At 42.0% G+C, this 25,330-nt stretch overlaps 3 protein-coding genes across 5 annotated transcripts; 1 reads left to right on the forward strand and 2 right to left on the reverse strand.

The window, feature by feature from the left end:
* Positions 1-1,381: 1,381 nt before the first annotated feature.
* Positions 1,382-9,668, reverse strand: LOC142945021 (phosphoribosyl pyrophosphate synthase-associated protein 1). Of its 3 annotated transcripts, none has more exons than XM_076086306.1 (11): positions 9,264-9,668; positions 9,064-9,116; positions 8,649-8,715; positions 8,370-8,542; positions 8,103-8,218; positions 7,936-7,991; positions 7,700-7,845; positions 6,803-6,844; positions 4,696-4,766; positions 4,213-4,359; positions 1,382-3,612 (listed from the first exon to the last, which is right to left on the reverse strand). In XM_076086306.1, the coding sequence occupies exons 1-11, from the start codon at positions 9,344-9,346 to the stop codon at positions 3,454-3,456; spliced, it is 1,113 nt and encodes a 370-aa protein (XP_075942421.1). In that variant the 5' UTR covers positions 9,347-9,668; the 3' UTR covers positions 1,382-3,453. The 3 variants fall into 3 exon arrangements, with proteins under 3 accessions (XP_075942421.1, XP_075942423.1, XP_075942422.1); XM_076086308.1 differs by having other exon boundaries at positions 9,622-9,649; XM_076086307.1 differs by lacking the exon at positions 6,803-6,844.
* A 2,875-nt stretch (positions 9,669-12,543) lies between these two features.
* Positions 12,544-16,708, forward strand: akt1s1 (AKT1 substrate 1 (proline-rich)). Its single transcript, XM_076086309.1, has 6 exons — positions 12,544-12,686; positions 13,168-13,910; positions 13,996-14,257; positions 14,341-14,424; positions 14,523-14,695; positions 14,945-16,708. The coding sequence occupies exons 2-6, from the start codon at positions 13,518-13,520 to the stop codon at positions 15,080-15,082; spliced, it is 1,050 nt and encodes a 349-aa protein (XP_075942424.1). The 5' UTR covers positions 12,544-12,686; positions 13,168-13,517; the 3' UTR covers positions 15,083-16,708.
* A 235-nt stretch (positions 16,709-16,943) lies between these two features.
* Positions 16,944-24,055, reverse strand: LOC142945303 (tripartite motif-containing protein 16-like protein). The gene is made up of 5 exons (XM_076086718.1): positions 24,034-24,055; positions 19,005-19,031; positions 18,820-18,885; positions 18,178-18,317; positions 16,944-17,589 (listed from the first exon to the last, which is right to left on the reverse strand). The coding sequence occupies exons 1-5, from the start codon at positions 24,053-24,055 to the stop codon at positions 17,188-17,190; spliced, it is 657 nt and encodes a 218-aa protein (XP_075942833.1). The 3' UTR covers positions 16,944-17,187.
* Positions 24,056-25,330: the final 1,275 nt, after the last annotated feature.

The following is a 25,330-nucleotide window of genomic DNA, read 5'->3' on the forward strand; positions in this document are numbered from 1 at the left end:
CAGGCATTTCATGAATGTTCTCCGTGCGTCAATATGAGGAAGCAGGTCCTTTCAAACAATATGACAAAACAAATAACGGAACCAAGAGAACTATTATGCTTCCGCCACTTCAGTCTGCAGTGACTGCTAGAATACAACATGATTGATGGAACTCTATACAGTCACTTAAAGCAGTACTGAAAATGCTGTTGTTTTTTTTAACTTGAAAACATACAATTTAAAGTACTTTGAGTTTATAAAAAGAACATACTCTCTACCTGCCATAAAACACGGTTGAATGGATCAGTATATTCTGTTAATGACATATCGATGTCCTCTTAAGAGCTCTTCATAAGTGCTGGTAACATTTCCAGGCTGTTAAAAAGCCACACAGGCCCAGAAAAGGGAGACAAAACAAAAGGTATGCTTCCTCTTTCGAAAAGTGTCCAGATACAAGGTGCATTGTTTCTACCGAATCAGAAAAGGAAGTGACCTGCGATTATCAGATCTCTGCTTCCTCTTTGTGTCCCGTTTAAACTGCCGTCGTCGGTCGGTCCACAGCAGAACACAAACCGGTCGCTTCGGAACACGGACGGACGCGGAGAGGCACACCGTCTTCTTAAAGCTCAGGTGAGAACTCAACTTTCCATTCACAGGCATAGACCGGCTGTAGGGAGTGAAAACCATTCGAATAACTCATGTGATGCAGAAACGTAGACAACAGATTCGTTTCAGAGACCGACTGAAGCAGAATTTGGAATTACTGCCATAAATGAGTGTTTCCGGGTTTGTCTCTGCTCCTAGACTTGGTCAAAGCTCCTCAGTGTTGTTCAGGTACCTGAGAAGTTCTGAACAAGTATAAGATCTCTGACCGTCTCTACATCAGGTGTTGATTTACGTCGATGTACTGTAGCACTGAATGTCTAACTCAAAGGTAGGCTTCTCATATACCTATACAGTGTTTTACATGTTGAGTTACATTTGACTTTTAGTACCTTTTCAGCTGTGCTGAATTATCTGCAGATAACCGCCTACATTAAGACTGCTTAAAACAATAAGGTTAGCAAATTAAAATGTGATTCAGAGCATCCAACATAAAGAGGAAAAGATCCAAAAAAAGCTAATTTTTCTGCACTGAAATAAAACATTTAGTCTATGAATCTTTCTGAAATCTTAAAATTTCTGATCAAAATCAATATTTGATAGAAATAGGATTAAATAGTCTAAGATTTAGATGTCTTCCGTCACATTAATGCAACAATTTAATATGTTCTTTAAAGAAAAGATCCCTTTTCCAAACTCCAGCCTAATAACATCGGACTTAAAAGCAATAAGTAGCAAACAGTCTAAACATGTCGTGCTTTGGATAAAGGTTCCTTATTTGTCAGAGACGAGGCACAGCAAGAGGCAACGGTTTTATTTTGATGCACAGACAAAACGCCGTCGAGCTACACAGAGAGGTGAGAGCGTCTAAATCATACGTCCTCAACATCACAGACAAGCAAACACAGAGAAGACGTGATGAAGTACACCAACGACGGGGAACATTTCAGCCTGCACAGCAACAGCATGTGATACCGACAACCTCCAACACAACACCAGCGCGAGCATCGAGCTCTCAAACAGCCCTCAGGAGAAACCCAGTGTCCACAACTAAAACATACGGTAAAAAGCAAAGGCAACAGTTCTGCTGAATGGAAGACAGACGTTTTAGAATCGGAACAAACCATCAAACACACAGAAGAAGAAATAATGGTGCACTGGCTTATTAATAAGTACATCTCTCTGAGCAAAAGGCTGCATCAGTATAGAAACACTAACTTCCTCTTAAGCATCACTTTGACATTTACTAAGAGATGTTTTTATGTAGATAATCAACACCACACTGAGGGTGAGTGCCAATTTACTAAAAACACATCATTCACTTTATTGTTGGACAATTTGTCTGGTATGTTCAAGTGCTGGTGACACACTCGGGTTTCAAGAATTCAATGCTGGTTACTGTAATGCACTTAATACACGAGCAATACAAATCTCAAAATGAAGAAAATCAGATTGAGAACTTGGCTGCTTCTTGCATTTAAAAAAGGTCGTGTACTGTGGATTACTGCCGCTAACCTCCAGCCGGGAGAATTAAGTTTAAAGCACACAAGCAGCCTTTCAGTCACATCAGCAGATAACGAGAGCACTGCGATGATGAGGAAGACCCAGCCGGAGGTTCACTCAAGCACTTAAATGAAGGAAATCCTCCTTAAAAAACACAAAGAAACCCGGCAGTGATGTTTAGTATTCGTGGTTTGTAGTTAATTGGCTATAACGAGGGGTGTCCTTTTGGCTTTTTATGTAATTCATATGTGTCACAGTTTACACTATCAGCCCTTAAATGAGCACTATGTTAGAATAGCTCTGTTCACTCAGCTGCTAGAGAGAGATTATTAAAGGGTCAGTCCATCCAAATAAGGAAATAATCGTAATAATACAAATCAAACAGTGCTACAGTATACGTTACCCATGTTTCTTCATCTGTGGTGTTTAAATCTTTTAACTAGTCACCTTCACAGAAATGTTAAAGTTACATCGCTGTGAACATTGTAGATTATATCCAGCGTCAATTATTTGAGCCTCACATTTTCAAACAAAGCATATTGATCATTTGAGCCTCATAAATTAAATGACATTAAACTCAACTGTACTCAGTTAACAGCAGGAAGCACAGACGCAGCAATAAACCAAAACTCTCCTCGGAGATAACTCAGAGGAAATAGGAGAATATATATTTGCCATCATTTTGTTGAACTGACCCCCTAATATACACAATAGAAAACGATGATTCATTCATTTCTACAGATGTTGAGAACCTTGTTGCGTCGTATCGGACATTCCACCAAACATTCCCACAAATGGTGCAAAGACAGCTGCGTTATTTGGGCACCAATGAGCTGGAGTTTGTCCAACATTGTCTTTGAGGTTGGAAACGACACACCACGGTTAAACGCAAAGACATCACAGAGCAGCCGGATCATGAGTGCAGGCAGGAGCCTTTTAGAATGCTTGGTAGAGCATATAGTCCTGTTACTAGAGACATCTTTCTCTCAGTCATTAGTTATGAGGTACCGCAGTGTATGACTAAGCAACTTTTAAAATACAAATCTTTTGTTCAAGTTGGAAAAGCAGCGAGAGCAGCGGGCCGAGGAGCGGCTTCGAAATACGACAGAATGCATCAAAAGGTGAAAGTCATTCGTTTGCTTCTTTATCATCTTTTCTCAAAAAGAACAAGATGCATTTCTCAACACATGTTTACACCTTTAATTAACTTAAATAACTCGGTAATTCTTAACATTTGAACTTCCTTCAATGAATTGGGAAACATGTAATCCTGACACAATACACGTTAGCATGACATTAGCATGTTTATCTTCACAGCACCCGTCTTCAGTCATCGTCTCACCCACCTCGCCCTCTCTCCGACTCGCTCTAATCGTCCACCGTGATGTTGCGGAACAAGTAAGCCATGGACTCTCCGTTGTGGATGCGGCGGATGGCCTCGGCCAGTATCATGCTCACATCCACAGTCTTGATCTTGGGACACTGTAGCTTCTGTACTTCATGGGGCACCGTGTTGGTCACCACCACCTGAGGGTTGAATGATCACAGAGAGTTGAGACGCTGTTCAATCAAACTAAAAAGCAGTTTAGTGGTGCAGTTTGTTGTCGGGCTGAACAGTTTTTTTTTTTCTCTTCTTTTTTTAAAATGGCATAGTGACACCAGGATTCAAGTCATGAGGAAACTCAAGACACTATTGTTTAAAAACTACACTTGTGTAGTCATTTATGTCCTCCTTCACCTGTGAACTCTTAGTGTGCACGTGGCTTACATCATTTAAATCTGAGAGAGATAAACTGAGAGGACATTTTACAACTTTTGACTCCAGCAAGCAAAGAAAGTTTGACTGTAACGATTGTTTTCTGAACACTGGATAGTTTGGAGGAAGTGAAAATTGAAACTAAAAGTTTACAGAAATACAACTGCAATATAATGATCCTCTAGTAAAAGTTAACAATGCAGCTGAGAACTCCATCAGGAGGAAGTATCATCTTTTACATTGTGTTGATAAAGAATGAGCGCTGAAGGGGAACAGTCTCACCCGTTACCTCTCTAGCTTCCATGTTGATCATGTACAGTATGAATCAGAAGAACTACTTGTACTGATTAAACAGTTTGAGGCGTCCTTACCTCATCGATGGCCGACTCCTCGATGAGGCGTGGAGCGTCAGCAGACAGTAAGCCATGTGTGGCCATGATGTAAATCTTATAGGCTCCCCTCTCTTTCAGGATCTCAGCAGCGGCAACAAAGTCCCCGACATCATCTATGATGTCGTCCTGGAAGAAGAAAAGGAAAGATGGCGTGGTGTCTCTGATCAGTGGGCTGACCTACAGTACCATGAAGTAGAGGAAGGTGGCAGGAACTTATGAACAACACTATTTATAGTGGCCATAAATAAGAGTTATGGGATAACAGGAAATGCCAAAACATCAAGTCAGTGTGTTGACTCAGTGTTGTCAGTTATACATGAAAATTCATCGTTAGCCACCATCAGCTGGAAAACAGCAGCAAAGCACCTGTTTTCACTGAATCGAGCATCTGTACCTTTTATTGCCTGTGAATTAAAACACCATAAATGAGAATTATAAAAAGTTATAATCACAGCATCTCACCACGATGATGGCGATCCTCCCCCCCACGTCTCCGACTACAGTGATGGGAGGCTTCTCCTTGGCCATCATTACTGAAAAGGAAAGCAGAGCGGGTTACCTGCCAAAGCACTTTGGGAAGCTCACGAGTGCCGCGTTTCATCTTGTTGAAGATAGATCTCAGTAGATTGGGTAGATTGGGTTGAGAAAAGAGTTTTGCGATTTAGGCAAAATCTGCACCCTGAATTATGCAAATGTTTGTAGAATTTACGTTAGATTAACACATTGCTGTAATAAATTAAAAATGGCAATCAACAGTTTCGATTATTTCCCCCCATTGTACCCCACCTACCCCCCCCTAAGAGGGTAAGAGACTGAAATGCCAAACTTAGTACAGCACATGCCATGCAAACGACCGGGTTTTCTACCCAGAATCAGAGGGCAACGCACAACTGCCTGAACACACACACACACACCTCAGGCCGTGGCAGGCATATGGCAGCAGTGTGCATATGGACCAGACAGTCTTATTTCACACAGGACAACAGTGGCTGACAAGCACTGATGAGGGTTTCTGAAGAAACACTTGGCAATGTTCTGGGGTCAGTCCTCAGTCGAACATTGCTGCTGGCAGCAACTACTTTTACATGCACACAATACTCCGCCAAACAAGCTATGACTCCATTATTCATATCATCTTCATTCATTAGTTATGCGAGTACTTGTGAGCCAGGTGGCTGTCCACCATCATAATGCAGGGCGTATAAACATCAATCCCATCCGACCCCAAACGTTACTTTGATTTTAACGAGCCGTAAACACTCTGGTGTCCTGGAAGTTTAGTTGCTGATAAAAAGACCATGCAACGTTTCCTTTTGCTAGAGGCACATCAACGGTCACAACTAGAGACATTAAAACATGTTGAAGACAACATGAACAGTCTCCACCTTGTGACAGACTCAATAATGTGTGCATTTACCCTACAACTAAAATAAATGGCTCTACACACGCATATTTAAATGACCGCTTAAACACTTCTTTGGAACACATAATGTGATGCTTCTAGAAGCAGCAGCAAAGGAGGTTTTGTTGTGCATGTAAACGTAGTTATTCAAAGGGTAGAAGGAAACAATCAACTGGTAAACAATCAGCCAGTCGAGCCGATTGTGAAGGAGAAAGTATAGAGAAGCAGAGACAGGAGGAGCATGCCTTGCACAACACCGGGAGTCCCACAGCATCAGAGAACCTGGCAGTGTCACATTCACACGCTCTAGTCACCAGAAACAACAAAAGCCATGTTAGCAGTGCACACACACACACACACACACACACACACACACACACTAAAAAAATCATCTGGTTTTTACAGTTTGCTGAGAAATGTTTGGTCAGATATCATGAAATTAGTTTCATCAACGTTACCACCAATAGATTTAAATAGATTAAATGATGTCATCAGCAAATTTCAACAACAAGTTAAGAATGCGATGTTATTGTAATAAATATTATCAGTGAAGTAGCAATATAAAACTTTGATTTGACTTTAATTCAATGCTTAAACATTCCAACAATCCCATTGGTTACCTTTCTGCTTGCCACCATTAGCTGTTAGCTTTCATTAGCATGCTTTGTTGTTCTCATCACATGCAGTTAGGATCAACAGTTAACCAGCTGTTTGACACTGGGCTTCATACGGGCGCACCATGTGTTGATTGGCAAAGATGAGTCCAGATATTTAAGGAAAATCAATAAAAAAAATTTAAAAAAGTCTGTTTTGATTCATGGATTTCAAAATAAAATCAGAACACAAAACAAAGAGGAGTTTGGCCCATCTTGTAGAACGACTGTCTGGACTCTTAGAAAGGTGCAGTGAACATGTGAGTCAACATGCCATGCAGAGAGCAGAGAGCGTGGAGCACACTGTACAGCTGCTGATTGAAAAGGTTTCATCAATGCAAACTGTCTGCGCACTAAACAATCAAGTCTGTGCACTTTTTCATCAACTCCCCCCTTCAAGAATGCAGACTGGAATTCCACAAGATGCAACACAAACCCTTCTACACATGCACCAACTGAGGAACCATTTGAAGAGGAGTCATTTCATAGATGTAAGTTATGTTTACGGTCGTACTTGGGAGCTCTATGCCGGGGAACGGAGCTTGTTGTTTGCCTGCTATTACCAACAAATAAACACCACGTTAACACAAAAAAAAATGCACAAATATTTCACATGACAAACACATGAGGCCAAGACTTGGAAAATCCTCTCACTAGTTTTGACGGAAAGTTTAAATGTTTCTCGGCAACAAAAATCAGACTCGTTATGTTTAAACTTATGTCTTTTCAATTAATTAAAGAGCAAGTCATTGTTCCATCGGAGGATGTTTTAAGTCAAGGGTGAGAATAGAAACACAAGAAATATTTTCACTGAATAATTAAATGAACACAAATACGTCGGAGTCATTTGCCAATGACACAATCACTGGATATCTTCTCAGACTGAACCGGCCTTACCAGGAATTAACACTGCACACATGTTGAAAGCTATGAGCCAGAGTCACGCTAGTATTTCTCACCAAAGATAAATAACGGCATGTGCCAACAAATGGGCATGGACTAGGATTCTAGCATTTTTAAGCACGTCACTCTCTGCAAGTTAGGAGTTGCAGCTGGCGGAGGATGCAGCATGAGTAGATGTGGCGTATTGTTGGAATTAAAAACATGCAGTGACACAGGAAATCAAGTTCTTGGGAGGATGAGTGAGAAACGGCAGAATCGTCAGCTCGACACAGGTTAGCACAAACAAAAGCTGTATCGGCTTGTCGGCAGGATATGTATTATGAATGCAGTGAAGCTTCGTAAACTAGCAGAAATAATTAGAAATGTCTGGCTGAGTTTGAGCATGGTGTGACAAAGAAAAAGGAATCTGTGAGAAACAATTAACAGGGATATGTTTATCTATCAACCTATAAATCTGCAACAAAAATAAATAAAATAATAGAAACAGAATGCGAGTTGTTGTTCTTACGAGGAAGCTCCAGTCCGGTGTGTCCTGTGGTGTTGCGTACACACGGTGGCGAGTGTCTTCCATCGGCCATGTCCGACTCTGAACACTGAGCCTCGCCGTGAATCACAGCCAGACCCAAACGCAGGCGCTCTGCATAGGACTGAGCCCTGGAGACAAAAAACAGAGAAAACATGCTTATTCACACATATTTAGTCACATAAATAGCAAATTATATACTAAAAAAAGTCATCGGCTACCTCTTAGCTGCTGACGGGGACTTTGCCACGATGATGGCATTTCTGTAATCAGCAATCTGACGGGACAAAGAAAAGAACAATGTTTATATGAGACTGATTGGGCCAATAGGTGGGGTTACCAACGCCTACACTCAAACACACATTAGACAACCCAACGGGCTGCTCACCTCTTCTTGGATGTACTGAATCAAGAAAGGGGAGGCACGCAAGTTGTCCACTGGAAAGCTGAAGAAGCCCTGGATTTCCTTCTGGTGCAAGTCCATGGTGATGATGTGCGTTAGTCCTTTTGGGGAAGAAGACAGATTAACGGTCGTCCTCCCAATTAACAAGCTATTTCACCGTCAACAAATCAAATAAATCCCTGCAAACACAACACCACTGATGAAGAGACAGGCACACAAATCACAGGTTGACGTTCATGTCGTTCTCCTTACCTGCTTTCGCTAACATTGACGCTAACAACTTGCTGACTATCGAGCCCCTCTTCCTCATCTTGCACTGTTTGCTGTAGGGAAAGTAAGGAATGACCCCGATGATGTTCTTTGCACAAGACGTCTTGAGGGCGTAGGCCATAATTAGCAGCTCCATGATGGCTGTGTTGACATCTCTGGAAAAAAATAATAAAACATTTAGACTTTAGCTAGTGACTGCATAAAAACCTTGACACACTTGCAGATGTGGTGATTTGTGGAGAAGTCAGACATTGAACTCACCGCGGTATGGTCTGGATGATGAAGATAGTTTGTCCTCGAACAGATTCTTTCACATCCACTCTAGTTTCTGTTGTGATGGAAAGAATTAAGTCGCAATCAGTTACTGGATCGGGGCTTTGCTCGTCATGTTGAGCTTGGTGGCAGCTGGGTGTTCAGTTATTTATCAAACCTGATGAGAGCTTTATTTCATAATGAGCTGATAGAACGATTGAAGGAAGATATATGCAAATCCAAATTTAAAATGATATGGCCTGATAATAAATGGACTAGGTGCATTTTCCTGATGCTACATCTTCACCTCAAAAATAACTGTAAACTTCCATAACATGCTCAAACATTCAATAGTCATCCCAGGCCAACAACATCTTTAAAAACATCAAAGTGAACATGTATGTTAACCGTTTGCTCCCCTCACCTCTGTTGGACTCCTGGAAGACCACCGACTTTCCCAGTTCGACTCCCAACCGCCTGTGAAGCACGAGCACACATTTACAGACAGAATGTAGCCAATTGTGAAAAGTAATGATTCATTCATTCGTTCATGCAAAGACACTAGCTAAAATTAGCGGTCAGTAGCGTTAGAATAAAATGTCAGAAACGCTCAGTTGTGCTTACTCCGTTATCTTCTTGGCCAATTCTGTGCACGCTACAGAAGAGTTTGCGGAAAAGACGCGATAACCACTTTTAGCGATATTCATTCTCGCACTGCTGGTGGTTTGTTTCACAGACAGACAGCAACAGCGGCAGCTTTAATCAATGCGCCACCACGTTTGTTTCCCACTTTCTTATGACGTTGTCTTGAGCTAACTAGCCAGCTAGCTACCGCACAATAGCCTGCTAAGTGAGCTAATTACACAAAATAACTTTCAGTGTGTGACATAAACTTAAGCTACAGCGCAGCTACAAAATCTATTTTAATCGCGGTCTTTCTTCAACCAATTTGTCCGATTGTTTGCGAACAAACGGCTGATACCTGTTAGTTGGTAGCTAGCACCAGAGCCGTCTAATGAGAGTCACGTCTTCTTCTTCTTATTTAATTTAACGGCAGACTACAAACCAACGTTTAACGGTGCATGCCGCCACCTACTGTCCCGGGGGTGTGTAACAACATGGCGTTATGACAGTTTTGTCATTTAAAGACTATTAGATCATAATAAAGAGTATTATTATTGTTATTATTATCATGACTGTTGTTGTTGTTGTTTTTGCTATTAATAATTATGATAATAATGGAGGCATGGGGCTCCTAACCACACCAGTACCAGGGACAGTATCTCTGAGTCTACCAGTCTCGCCAGAGGACAGGCTGTCTTCAACTTTGACTTCTTTTTGCAACCACAGGAGTAGCCCTCCTCATCCTCATCTGAAAATGCTTAAAGTCGAACTGTGTAGCGCACTGAAACATGTTATTTCATATTTCTTGCTGATTTAATATCAATGTGTCCATGTAAGATCATTTTCTTTAATGTGTTTAAGTTCATGTTTGTCTTATTTCAAATGTTAAAAACATTACATAAACTGATGAACGACAACGATTGAGGTGGCTTTTTACAGCAAAGCCCAAAATCAACCTGATATAGCACTCTGTTGTGGTGCTTTTAAGCCATAGCGTTAATGTCCAAACACATCTACGGCTCTCCTTTGTGGCTCTGAGGTGCAAAGCATTGGAAATAAACCCACCTCTTCCCCAGTGACACACAGCTGTACACATTTTTCATTGTCAATTTGTGTGTCAAAATGTAGTCCCCTGCATTAACATGATAAATGCCTGAGCTACTTATTGGAAACATTTTAAAGTGACTCAAAATCAGTGAGCTTCTTGTGGATGGCTGTCTATGTATGCTTGCTGTCAATGATGCCATCCTTAGGCTACACAGGGTTTATATGTGTGAAACAATAGCTGGAGCAGTATTGTCTCTGCAGCACCACAGCAGCCCATCTGAGTTGCATTAAAAAAACAAAACACCATGGCATTACAAATAAATACAAAACAAAATGGCAAGAAGCATTTGACGTTCTGTAGGTCTGGATCGCAGACAAAGACAAGGGGAGTACAATAAAGTGAAAGGTTTATTGCGGGGATAATGGGTGAAGAAGTTGAGATGGAGCTCTCTCATCCACCACTACGTTGTTTCCACAAGCAACAGCACAAACGTTTGACTACAAGATTTTTTTTTTTTACCAACAAGCTAAAACAAAAGCTGTCTGTCTGTTGTCTGTTTATCTTAGTTTGTTCTTGTAAACTTCTCTGCTGGCTGAGACAAAGCAGCCAGGAGGACAGAGGACAGGAGCATTTACATGATATGTCTGTGTTCTTCATCATTGATTAAAACTTCACTCAGGAATGTTGTTTATTTTATTGACATTTCAGATTTGTTGTCAGTGAGGTATTAATGACATTGTATAGTCACATTGCACAATTGTAAACATTACTCTTGCTGCTCTAGAACCAATATTCAGTATATTTACTTTAGTTTATCTAAACCATAACTAACTTCTAAATCTGTTCTGAATTGAATTGTTTAAAAAAATACAATAATAATAATAATAATACATTTTATTTATATAGCGCTTTTCATAATACTCAAAGACACTTTACATTAAAATCATCATATAGAAAAGCAAATACACTAAAAACATAAAATACACAATAATGGTCACATAAAAGCAATTATTTAGTCGTGATAAAGAACAGCAGAGAACAAGATTGATTAGTGTACCTCATTTTAAATATAAAATCCTAAAGATACCTATCCCTACCAGAGGGCCACCGTAGTTCTCCGACATGTTTGGAAACATGTGGGGTGAACGGAGGGGTATGTTACTTGCAATCTGCAACCCCACCACTAGATGACACTACATTTCACTCTGTTCCTTTAAACAATGGAACTTCAGCCAAAAATATGTAAATAAGGCAGGTAACTCCACGCGTGCAAATTGCCCGCCAGGTTCTTCCTGGTAGTAGTAACTATCTGAAGTCTTCGTGAATCACGTCATTCAGGCAATTCGAACTTCTGTTGACGCGACTCTCTCTTTACACGGCTTTGGATGGGTTTAGGTGAGGAGGAGTAGGTGAAACGTACACGTGCACAAGAACAAGGCAAGTACGAGCCCGCCCACAGAGCTCGGTCACGTCTGCAACGTGCGTTGGATTGGAAATCAGTAAACAGGTGACGTCAGAGCTGCATGAAATTAGCCAGCCAAGTAAACCGGATAGGAGCAGACTTAAAATAAAATAAAATAATCACATTATACAATCAGTACATTTGATGTTTAACTGCGTCTGCATGTTTGATTGTCACTGAACAAAACGGAGACATTGAACGAAAAATAAACATTCATACATAGATTGTGTTGAGTGTGAATCCTCTGTAATATTTAGGGAATTTAAATGATAATGTTTGGTAACACTTTATTTTACGGTTCCCTACAATGTTCCATACTATTTAGTAGCAAACGTTTTGGAAATAAGGTTGTATGGAAAAAAAGGTTGTATTTTTTTAAAGCTCAATTTAAGCCCCTTTAGAAAAATAAAAAAACAACATTGAATTGTGTGCTTGTCTATAGACTTATTTCACATGTTCATGATCAGATGACCTACTGTGCTCTGACTAATAGACTATAATCTAGATTATGACTGTCACTGCCTGTAATTAATCGTAACAACTGTTTACATTTTTGCCAATTATTAAACTACATAATTATTTCCTGGAAACTTTTGGGGAAATAAATCAGAAATTACAGACCCATTACATAATGTTATTGTATATGCCTGCTGAGAGCAGAATACCTCATATTTGACTGTCCTTTTAGGAATAAAACAAAGATTTTCCTCATAGAAGTTTGTGTCTTTGACACGGCTTTTATTTTGAAACTCTTAGCCGGAATAGCCGTTGCTAATCCTTGCTACTTTGCTGTTGGTGTAGAGCCTAGCTAGGGGAGAGAAACCGTGGGGGAATGTAGAATACCTATGGCAATAAAGAAGTAAAGTTTAGGATTGATAAACATCTGGAAACGTGGATGAAAGAAACCGATCAGGTAGGTGAACGGCTGACCTCGTTTCTGTCATTTATACTTGCGCGTGTCGGCTCCTGCTAAAGCCTGAAAAATGGAGGTGAAATGTGGTTCTGTCATGAGGAGGCTGCACACAACACTGAACAAACAACAAGATCAACAACAACAGCTGCAGCGGCGACAGTAGCAGGAAAAAGTCCGCAGCACGCAGACTAAAACAAAGACAGAAACCACTGCACAGATGTCAGTAAAGGGGATCGATAGAGAGCAGGGTCATTATAAAGCGACAGCAGCTAACGGTACAGTAGCTACAGTAGCATTAGTTAGCACAGATTGGTGTAAAGCAGCTCGTGGAGGTGGTTAAGGCTGCGACAGTCTTGACAGATTAGTTTTAGAAGGTTGTTTAAATGTGCAATCCCTCAAATCATGCATTTATAAATATATGTATTGCTATTTAAAATTGTACAGCTAACCTTGGTTTTGTTCATTTATTTTGTTTGTGCAGGTACCAGCAACATCTCTTCTCTCCCCTGGCTCTCCAGCGTGTAAGGAATATATCATATCTGTAGTCACCCAGTGCCTCTCTATTTTGCCCGTCATCTTCACCAGTGCTAAAGCTAACACCAGCAGGACAGGAGAAAGACAAGTTAAGGGATTTTTTTTCAACATTTTGAGGAAAGTGAAATCCACTGCAGCTACCAAAGTTACCTGTTAATACTGTATTAAGTTCAGTGGCCCCGAAATCCAACCTCATCCAAGCTTCTGATAAGTTTAAACCTCAAAACTCTTCATCAGCATTACTCAGTTCTCTCATCAGGTCATATTAGAAAACTGTAAACACTACTTTGCACCATTATGGCCTCCATCACCCAGTCATCTGAGCCTGACATCCCAGACAACCACAAAGAGAGCTGGCTGGCGCTACTTTCTGCTGCGGAATCGTATTGCCAAAAGTCGGGCTGCGACCTGGCCCTACTTACAGCGTGTAAGAAGTTCCGGTCATCGGCTGGAGGCGGAGATGGGACGAGGAAGCGGGAGAGCAGCAGTGCCTTTCCGAAGGAGTGTGATTTCTCCTACAATGTGTGGGGTCAAGGGTTTCTGGCAGAGTCGGCGCGCCGCTACATGGAGGACATCGGCGTGCTGCACTCCACGACCATGCTAACGACCCAAAAGCACATACGCCAGGCGGGGAGACCGGGAGGAACCAAACTGGTGGTTGACCTAACCTCTGACCCCGGAAACAGGGGGGTGAGTGACCTGCTTATGCTGCATACTTCACTGTGACATTTTCAAAAAAAGGTTCCCATTCATACCATCTTTATTGTTGTTACAGAGCTCTACAGGCGACGGCGTGGTGGGCGGAGTCAGTCCCAATAACAGACTGTACTCCCAAAGCTACCCGTCAATCTACAGCTCAGGACCTGTGAGCGGCGTGCAGAACGGCAACGTAGAGGCGGAACAGGAGAAGTGTGCCCTGGAAGCCGAGGAGGGCAGACAAAGGTCTGGGATTGTGGACTTGGAAGAAGAGGATGAGGAGGAAGAGGAGGAGGAGGAGGACATGGATGAGAGGAGACCCTATGGGAATGAAAGTGCTGGTGAGGAGCGACCCAGTTAATCTGTCTTCCTAAATGCTCGGATGTGCATCCATTATAAGGGATTTCTCCTTGTTTGGCTTCAGGTGTCTTCTCCATGGATGAGGACTCTCTGTCTCGGGACTGCGAGCCGTTCTTTGAGTCCGACGGGGAGGAGGAGAGCACGGATGGTAGGACTTTAGCATGCTGACTTGAGAGAAGTCACGTACGTGCACACATTAGATCCACATTAGTGCATCATCCACATGCATTTTTCTACCTGTCCTAGGCTCTCTGAGCGAGGATGCTCCTCCGCCGACGCGTGGCATGGCTATGAGTCAGGCTTCATTCTCGTCCCGTCACGCCAACGCCATGGCTCTGGCCCGCTCGCTGCCCGTGTCGGTGCCGGTATGGGGCTGCAAAGGATCCAGAGCTCAAGGAGAAGGCAACAGCGGAGAACGGGTGAGCGCACACGAGGAGGACAGAGCCGCTGGTTTGAATGCCGAGATTAAAATGTTCAGGGGGATTAGTGGGTTAGCCAGCTGTCTTTGGGCTGAAGCTTGATCACATGAAGCTGGATGAAGCTGCCTTACTTTGAACAGGGGTCGATCAATGGTCACCTATTCTGCTTTGGAGCAGGATCTTACAAGAAGTCATCAGCACATTTCATAACTATTTATTTTTTACAGTACCCGTGTTTTTGTCCTCCAGATGGGCGTTGCTGACCTGGAGCACATCGCTGCCAGTATGAAGGCCCTGCTGGCCCCCGGAGCTAGTGACGGGACTGAAATGTTTGGGGCCCTGCCTCGGCCCCGACTCAACACAGGGGACTTCTCCCTCAAGCACTGAGAGAGAGAGAGAGAGGCCAGTGGAGAGATGGAGAAAGGGGTCGAGGGAGAGATACAGGTCGTCATGATGGAAGGAGAGATTGGATGGCAGGATGTGAAACGGTGTTAAAGCTAGTTGCTCCGTTTATTTCCCTCTAACCAAAATTAACGGCACTTGCTGAAGAAATGTTGTGAACACTAACATTTTCAACACTATACCCCCCCCCCCCCCCCCCCCTCCCACCTCCCACCTTGTCACTACACATGCCACAGCTTCTTCACATCCCACAACACTACATTAGGATTGGACATCAGGACGTGTGTGTATTGCCCCACAGCACTGACCAACAAGGGCACTAAAACGGTGAATAGTAGTCTAACTGGCCACTTGTTAATTGTTACGCACATGGTGTGCTGATAAAGGTTTTGGAAAGTTTGCCCTGTGTGGAAGTGATGAGAGTTTGGGGAGCAGCCATCTGTGCCCAGCTGATTGTTAGCTCCAGTGCTACATGCTAACGCTTCAGCAGCATTATCAGTAGTAGCATATGAGTAGTAGCTAAATGCTACGTTACCTTAAACGATATATATATATGTGGCTAAGAGGGCAGTTTAGTCACTCTTTTGAAACATGACTTAATTCAAAGAAACAGTTAAAAAAAATTCTCTAGAATGCGAGAAACTAGACCTGGGAGCTAGCTTAGCATAGACCGAAAGCAAAGGGAAACATCTAGCTTGGCCTGCCAACACCTCTAAAGCTGACTAATAATCATGTTACACCACTTTTTGGTACACAAGTAGGAGTGTAAACTAATAAGTTACGTCTCCTAACTATTATTTGACAACCAACAGCTTTTCCATCCCCTCACTGCTGCATGGTTTACAAACCGAGAAGAGCCAGTGTGTCGTTTGCCAAAAAATACTTAACTACCCCTATTGATATTTTTACATTTCTGCATGCGTAGAGATTTAACAAAAGAAATACAACTTGTTAATTAGTGAACTTTGAAAGTGTTGGTAGTATTTTTGAACTTCAGAGAGAGCCATGCTAGCGGTTTTCCCTGCTGCCTGTCTTTATGCTAAGCTAAGCTGAGTGTCTTGCCAACTCATTTAGCACAGTGTTTGCTGAAGTTTTAGCATTAGCACAGGAGTCAGTGATCTCCCCCCCCCCCCCCACAGGGTCACATGGGCGTCTCTCCTGCATGCTCCGATCATTTACTGGGGAAATTGACCAACAAGCCAGTTGTTTATGTTTTCCATCCCCCACAAAAAACACCCCAATCTATTCCTTAAAGATTAGGAACCAGAGAAATGGTTGACTTAACATGAAGCTTGTGGCTTTTCAACATGCGAGTGGAGGACACCGGCACCTCCTCATAACGCGCATACTTGGAGTTTTACTTTTGCCAATGAATGACTGATAGAATGATTGTAAATCAACACTGAGTTAAAGGTTGTTCTTTTCTGTTGCTCCAGATGTCTTGTTAAAATGACTGATTGAATGAGAAAGTTACTGTATGAGAGAGAGAGAGAGAGAGTGATGGGTTGATTTTAAAGAAACAAAAAGGTCCATCTCCGACATTTTCGAAACAAATAAATGTTCCGTTAAGTACTTTTCTGTTTCAAATAAAAGGAGCAACACCAAGAGAAAGACTCGTCTTTGTGTATTTGTGTGTGAGGATGCGATGCTATTAAAGGCCTCTAGAGGGCCTCAGCACTCTGCTGAAGTGAAGGAAAGGAGTCGATGTCTGATTTAGTGCATCATGCAAAAAATAATGCAATGCCAGAGTTATTACATAATAGTTTAATTTATTGACGACATTAAGCGCATTAAAAAAAATAAGCACTCCAGTACATGCGATTTACAAAATCATACAATACCTAAAACTCTAAGTTAAATAAAATACATGAATACATACAGAATAGTAAATAAAATAGGTAGCCATCTTTGTTTACAATATGAGATTAATAAGCTTTCTTCATGCAACCAGAGAAAGCAAATGTCACAACGTGCTTCAGTTCTGCTGTATAACTACAACCTTTGTTCCCCAAACATCACAAGGTCTGCATCTCCCTCCTGACACCTTATAGATTCACACTATTAACCTTCATGCTCGACTCTTTACTGCGTCACTGATCCTTTTTCCGAAGAAGGCAGAACGAATTTGTGCCAACCCAGAACGCGGGGAAAACCTTCTCCTGAATGTTGGCTTTGAACTTGTGAATCAGCCGCACCTCCTCTCCCTCCACCGTGAGGAGCTTTATGATGCTGGCAGGCTGGTCCACGTAGACGCCCATAGCGGAGGCCATGGGGAGCTGGACGTCCACGTTGTCGCTGTTGTGCCAGACCTGGAAGCAGGAACCAGACCAGCCGGCGCCCCAGGAGCTGTTGTTCTCCCCAATGCCGCAGGCTCCTCGGGCGTCCTGGCTCTTCCGAGGAGCGCTCTCTAAGACCACCCCGATCACCACCCAGCCGTCGTAGTCCACCTCCCAGTACCCTCGATAGCCCATCAGACTCTCCTTACACAGCACCTAAAGAAGGGAGGAGGCACACAGCAGGGAATCAGGCGAGCTGCAGTCCGAAGCTAAAGGGGACCTAGAGGTAGAGTTCACAGTTCAACCCACAAACTGCAATAAGACAACCCAGTCAGTTTTGGGCTGCCTAGATCAAACAACGTGATTAAACAAGCCAGTCAGAGCAGACTGGGCTTAAAGGTCTTAAAGAGACAGGTGCTCAAACGGAGCGTCTCAGACAGATGGTGAAAACGGGTGCATTCGGACAGACAGTTAAAGAAAAGTAAAGAGTTTTTTGAATATCAAAGCATGTAAACATGTTTTAGTAGAAACCCAAAATACAAGTATGAACCTGAAAATGACAAAGATATGTCCCCTTTAAAAGAAACAAGTCCCTAGTTGATTTATCGATATTACTAAATCCACGTGAAATTAATCTGCACCTATTTTGATAATTGATTCTTAATTTTTCAAAGATTCCCCGGTACAGTCTTCTAAAAGGGCTTTTCCTCGTCATATATGACTGTAAACTCATTAGATCTGTTTTTTAGACAAAAAGAGTTTAACACTCAAAGTCTTTGAGATGTGTTACCTAAGTATACTTACCTGTGGTGAGTGTTCATATCTCTCAGGCCTGTTGGGATACGGGCAGACGTCATCAGACGTGCGGGCCACCTTGGACCCGCCCTCTGAAATCCACAACAGCTTCTGTGCAGTTTTATCATCCAGAGAGAGCGGGAGCCAATCTGAGAGAAGGATACGGGAAAGAAGGAGGTGAAGAGGCACTTCACAGAAGCTTGTTGTATTCTTTTCCAAAAATTTGTTTAAGCACAAAATCTTTCACTTCCTATGGAAAGAGCTTTTGTCATCTTATTATCATAAACTTGTCCACCGTTTCATTTGATTTGGTAATGAATAGATATATTGAAAATGATGTACATTTGCATCGGCTTATTAAATTCATGTTTAAATTACCCAGGAAACAAAAGTGATATTACATTTACTGGTAAATGTGTAAATAAAAGATTCAACTTAATTTATTCCGTCTTAAAACGAGGAATTGTTGCCTTACCAATATTTACTTACTAAATAGTTTTAATTAATTTTGTCTCTTTACACACTGAAGAGTCAACACTCCAGTTTACATTAATTAATTAATTAATGTTTGGCATTAATTAACAAAACTGGTTTCTTTTCAATTCTTTCACAAGATGGTTAAATGCTCCTAAACAATAAGAAATACCGCACATTTCATGAAGTCAGCCCTGGTGGTGGGTTCAGGGACATTTGGCTCATATGGAGGCGGCAGCTTCTCTGAGGTGACAGACAGAGAACGAGAGAATTAGAAGGAAATACTTCATGGACGAGTGGAAAGTCACATTTACATGAAACGAATGGTTCTCTTCATCTTCAACAGCAATGATGCTCTTTACCTTCTGCTGCACTGCTGTTTTTTCTTCCTGCAAAAGAAAAAAGAAAAGTGTCATTTCGCTGCAATTATGTGAAGAGACAAAGAGATCCTCTATATATAGTATATATGGATACTATATGCTATATATCATTTATTAATGCAGGACTTTTAATTGTAATGGGGGATTTTTGGAGTATGGTATTTCATTTTTTACTTCATCAATCAAACTTCATTTGTGGTTAGTGCAGTTCAAAGTGCTTCAGAGATGACTCACAAGTCGAAAATAAAACAAAATCAAGTCAGCAATTTCACATTTTGACAATTTGAGACCAAAGCATTTACATGAGACCATAAAATTACAGAATGTAATAAGATAACATAAAAGCTATGACAGTAATATTAGTAAAACAATGTGAAATAAAAAATAAATGAATGAAATATCAATAAAATATTATACAACTTAAATACAATACAATAAGTGAATAAAATAATTTCTTTATCAAAGGCCCAAGTAAAGGATCTGAATACATCATCAACCACTGTGTATATATATATATATATAGAATATATTTTATGGCCTTATATGAACTCGTTTACACATTTTTTAATACACAACACTTTTTAAGGTTGCACCAACCATGGCCGTCAGCAACTTAAGAGCTTCTCATCTTTCCCCGGAGCCTCTCCCTCTATCAACGCTTCCATCAGGCTGCCATTCATTGACAGTAAATCCCCTTCTACTCTCAACATACAGTAGATCAGTGGAGCAGTGTGTGTGCTCTGTCGGCTCAGCACTGATTCATGAAGTTTTAGGTTTCAACATTAGGAATCTGGAGGCCACATCTGAGAAGGACACACATCATGGCCACTGACAGCAGGGAGTCTTATTCTAAGAACATCTCTGTATGATGCCGTTACTTCACACCGCCGAGGGGGCCTGTTTGTCATGTTGTGGGCTGGTATTACAATTTGGTGTTTGCCTGTTCCTCCTCCAGTTCACTGTGTCTTTTAACATTCGGAGAAAACTGTGATCCAATACTGGCCGGTCAGGTCATCATCTGCCCCCCCCCCCCCCCTCAGCGCAAATAAGTCATCCTTGCTAAAGTTACTCTTTCTCACATTTCACACAGATAACCAACTCATCGCTCATACTGTTACATCACCACCTGAGCTTATTTACTGTGTCCTTTGCTATTGCCAAAATTAGACAGAACAGCTTCAATTTTCCTGATTCCATATAAGGACGCTTCAAAGTGTGATTTTCATACCGATCATGGCCGTGTAGCAAATGCATTAGTGGGCCTGAGGACAGGCTTTCTACACTTATTATAAGACATATTACAACCACTAGTTTTTAAAAATAGCATTTTCCCACTGAGTTTGAGAATATCACAAGTATACAGTATATTCTGTGTCAGCTTGTTCCACTTATTGAAAATATGTGTCGATTAAATTGAGAGAAATATTTAAACCCAACATGGCATGTTTTTATGGCTTCATCATACCAGCAAATGGAAAAATTCGACTTTATCTTGTTTCTTTTATACGCTTTTCCCTTTAATTCAGTTGGACGTATTGATATCTTTGAGAACTCGGTACTGCGGTAACATGAGCTGCCGAGCGCGAAAACCGCGATAACGCCATTGGCCTTGCTCAGAGGCCATTCAAACCAAAATAAAACTATTTACGGGCAATGGAAGTCAGAGAGCGGCTGACGGTACGACGGTTTTTCACTCTGCAGCTCACGTTACCGCAGTTTCACAAGCGTGTTGGAGAACTTCGGTGTCTTCAGGTAACGCAAGAACGTTAGAGGCTCTCTCTAGAACCAGTGTTTGGTTTGTCCATTCTGAGCTACTGTAGAAACATGGCGGCCGACTCCGTCCCCACATAGATATGAACAAATGAAAACACGACTCTTAGTTTCAGGTTATTATACACTGATGAAAACTGAGTTATGAATGTTACATTCCATTTCTGCTGATAGATCCCCTAAATTCTACACACTGGCTTTTACAACGTAAAAAGATTTGTGGGTTTGAACAATGCTTGTTTTTCTGCTGGTGAAATGCTGGAGTGCCAGACTTATGGTTGTTCTTTGCAATAAAATACCATCAGATAAAGCTTCCTCTCAGGAACTTGGAAAGAAGCTACAGTCACAGTTTCACAGTGAAATGTTATTTTACAGTAGTAGTCAAAGCAGAGCAGTTGTATGTTGCAGTCATCAATAAGTCTATTAACGTCTTGAAATATGTATAGCAAACAAAAGGGAACTAGATAGATATTAGATATGAATTTACTTAGCTTACTTTCTTATACACTAAAAGAAATCTCTGTCTGATTACACTGAACACACCGCAGTAACTTAAAAGCTTTAGAAGGAAGCCAAGTCTGTGTTGATACGCTCACTCCATTTCGCTCACAGCGGTGCTGCTGAACATGTGCCTGCAGAGGAGAGTCAGCTCTTTCAGGTGGGATGATTTATCCCGCGACATGTGTGAGCCCGAGGAAACATAATCCAGCCTTCCGTGACCCTCAGCTGGGGACGCCAGCCGCATAGCAATCAGGAGGACAGACTGCAGGCTGGTACAACACATCTGCAGTGGTTGGATGAGATCGAGTGGGTGGCGTTGCTTTCCCTGAATCGTTTTGGCCTGCGGTTCTTCCAAGTGTGGTTAATGTGTTGTGAGAGGGCCAACTTTAAAACGGTTGGCTTTTTAAAAGGCAGAGTTTCTTGGCTCCTCCTTTAAAGTCTAAATCACCATACTGTCATTACAAATCTAAGTATATGCAGAGACCATTATGCAAAACACCACTCCCTGCCACTAAAACCAGAAAATATGATAATTGATTGAGCATGCAGGATTATTAATTGGACCATACTGAGGCTTGCAGTCTAACTACAGAGCAGATTTGAGTTTGGATATCGTCCACATGTCCTTACTGACTTCAGCAGCAAGCCTGCTGGAGCACCGGCCATCTGACCAGCAGAGGAAGACACATTTGGCAGGACAGAGAGTGAAGATTATGTAGCGCTTGCTGGACGCTGCTGGAGCAGAGATATGCTGTTGACAGATCACTTCATTTGTCTCCCGTCCATAAAGGAACACAGCAGGTGAGACAGGATGAAAGAAAAGCCTTGCAGGAATAGTGCTGGGTTCACCCTGGCATTAAGAGGAATTACTGAGGATAGATTAGGAGATGGACGTATAATATATCGATCTTCAAATGTATAAGATGTTTCTGGCTTCTGTCTGAGGGGAACGAGGCGGTCACCATGACCTCGGGTTAACTTGGATTGAGATATCAGGCTGGCAGGAGGTTTGGTGGATGATTGGAGACAGGCCAGCTCTGTGTGCTGCTTTGAGGAGGTTAAGCCCCGGCGGATGCCTGTCCACGCTCAGCGGGATCAACAGGAAAGCCCCCGCGGAGATAAACGGATAGTCAAAAAGATTGATGACTTAACATCACAGCAATAGAGAGGCGGAGGAGATGGAGTGCAATGCAAGCGTGAGGTGTGAAGCATTGAAATATTTAAGGGCCATAAAAAAAATAACGACACCTTCAGAATCAAGTCAGGGATATTGGATGATGAAGCTGTTGGGAGTTTGAACAGAAAAAGTAACTGAGTTGGATTAGTTTATAACTTCCAAAGATCTTAAGTGAGATGGGTTTTAGTAGGTTTCACACAAACGACGAGCACATGTTTAAAGAAGTGACCTCGCCAAAAGGTCAAGGTTAGATCTTGATGAGGGCTGTTTGGTTTGGTTGGCGATTTTAGACCTTTTCCCTCCCCAGATCCCCCTCTCAGTGGGACAGAGCTACCGTATCTCTGCAGATCAGGTTCAAAACATTCCACTGAGACAGCAAGATCAGAAAATAGTGAGATACGGTGGAGGGAGAGAGATGAGCATATAGTTGGCGTGGGCCCCAGCTCATCCCTCCCTGGCTGAAAGCCCTGCACACATGGGAGGTGGAGATGGGAAGGAAATAAAACACAAGGAGGGACAGATGGATGAAGGATTCTTGGAAAAGGAATTCAAGAGGAAAAGTATTTAAAAAAAGAGCTGGTACAAAAACAAAAGGGACTGATCTAAAAAAGTGTAAATCCTCCTAAGGTTTGAGTTATGGAAGCTATTATGCACCAGCAAACACCGAGCTTGGATTTGAAACAAAAGAAGCAGGAGAGGGACAATACCCGCCGGAGTGACAGAGCTGAGACAGGCGCGTCGATTCGGGAGAGAAACGAGAATGACAGACAGACAAGCTCTGAAATTGCTGATGAGGCAATGACATTAAGGGGGAATTCGGAAAGAGACGGCACAAGCTCAGAAGTAACCATAACCGTCCCGTGAGAGGATCGTTCATGCACCTTGTTGACACGACTAACGATCCAGAGAAAAATGCCAGAGTCCGAGGTGAGGTGCTGATTTACAGCGATGGTCAACATGAGGTAACTCAACAGCAAATTAACCTCATTTGAAGCATATGATGAAAACTGATAATAAAACACCACGACAAGCAATAAATAAGTTTTATCTGCTTGAATGGTGACACACTAAAAATGGCCAAAATAACACAATATGGTACGTCTCTGTAGTTATTGCACATTTATTGATCTTAATGGGAAATCTGGACATTTACAAAAAGAGAGAAAAATAAAGAACCAAAAAAAAACAATTAAGATTTTGATTATGAAAACCTTCTAATGGTGCCAATAGTAAGAAATGAGTTATAGTTTGCAAATGCATTTCAGTGAAAAAAACCTCAGAAAGGCGACTACAATTAGAAACTGAGCTGTGGGTTTAAAGGCCACAAAAGCAAAGAAGCACGAATTTCAATGGTATCTTTCTAACCCAGTATAACAGATTTCACCTTCTCTATTTGCTAAGAAATACAACTGCAATGTACCCGTACTTTATTTGATGTATAGGAGATAAGGCTAATTGTAATATGGCTTCAATGATAAAAGACAAAGAGGTGATTATTTCACTCTCATGGTGTAATGGCCCTCACAGGTCCCCGTAGAGACTGAGATGTCCAGGGTTTCTTACCTGCTTTCTTAGGCACAGGCATGATTCCCTTGATGCTCACAGTGCTGTTCAAATGGGGAGGTCTTGTGATAGTGGGGGGCTGCATCTCTGGAGGGTCTCTCTTATTGACTGCCAAATGAGGGGGGGGGGGTTGGTTGGAAGAAGCAGTTACCCAAAGGGATGGTCCTATCACATGACACTGCAGATCCCTTCTGGGGATCAGATAGTTGGAGACGAGCAAATACCCAGTATATCCTAAGAATGCATGTGCCATTTGCATACACATGGACCGAGCATGTGCGTGAGGCACACACTCCACTGACAGGCACATTCATGTGGAGTGACATAAACTAATTTGAGTTATGGAGAGATGATTTTGCAGCTCTGTGGGGATCAAAGGTGGAGTCCACGTGTCTGGAATATTTAGAGCTGTTGGTGCCTGAATTCACATGTGTGCCGTATCTGTACTTATGCTTTGTTTTGTCACCTTGGCAACATGATGACCTCTTGAGTCAATAACGAACAGCCACTGATTTTAAAACTGCAACGAGCTATAGGCTTGTGTGTCTGCAAGGGGCGGTCAGTATTTAAGATGGCAGCCAGCTACTCACCGGAGAGCTGTCGTCAATCTCAGATGCCATCAATCAGCAGCTGCTGCAAGTGCACTCGGAGAGAAGTTGGGGCAAAGTGTTGGTGTGGTCAGGGCTTGAAAATAAACGGCTTATAACTAGTCTGTGCGCGCATATGTTGCTGACATTCAAGTAACCACTTTCAATTGAGCACAAGATTAATCTTTTTCTTCTTCAATTTGCTTTATTTACTCTAATCTAATGCAAGGGTATATATATATATATATATATACACCCTTATATATATATATATATATATATATATAATATATATATTATTTTAGTTATATTAGGCCTATTGGATTGTCACAGGAGTGTATTCATGAAGCAGAGGACGTATGGCTCAACTGCAGGCTGTTGAGACAGACAGAGTTCAATTATTGAATCACTAAGTGAAGTTCTATATGGACTCACGGGTCCAGATTCCAGTTCAGGCAGCAATCGATAAGCAACAGCACACTGCAAGATAGAAACACTGAAACGTTAACAAACTGTCAGAGAACGTGTGAGAAGAGTCGGTTAAAACCTGCGGAGCTGACGAGGGAATGAGCTGCAGGTGGGGAGGAGCTCAGGTGAGGAGAATGAGGTGATTGCAGGCCAGAGGGGCATGAGGTGGACTGGTAAACTGGATAGGTGTGTTGGGACAGGTGGCTGGTAATGGTGGATGTGACAGGAATACACACAACTGG

This window comes from Anarhichas minor, unplaced genomic scaffold (assembly GCF_050575085.1).
Source record: "Anarhichas minor isolate MPS153535 unplaced genomic scaffold, ASM5057508v1 ptg000007l, whole genome shotgun sequence".
Taxonomy (NCBI): domain Eukaryota; kingdom Metazoa; phylum Chordata; class Actinopteri; order Perciformes; family Anarhichadidae; genus Anarhichas; species Anarhichas minor.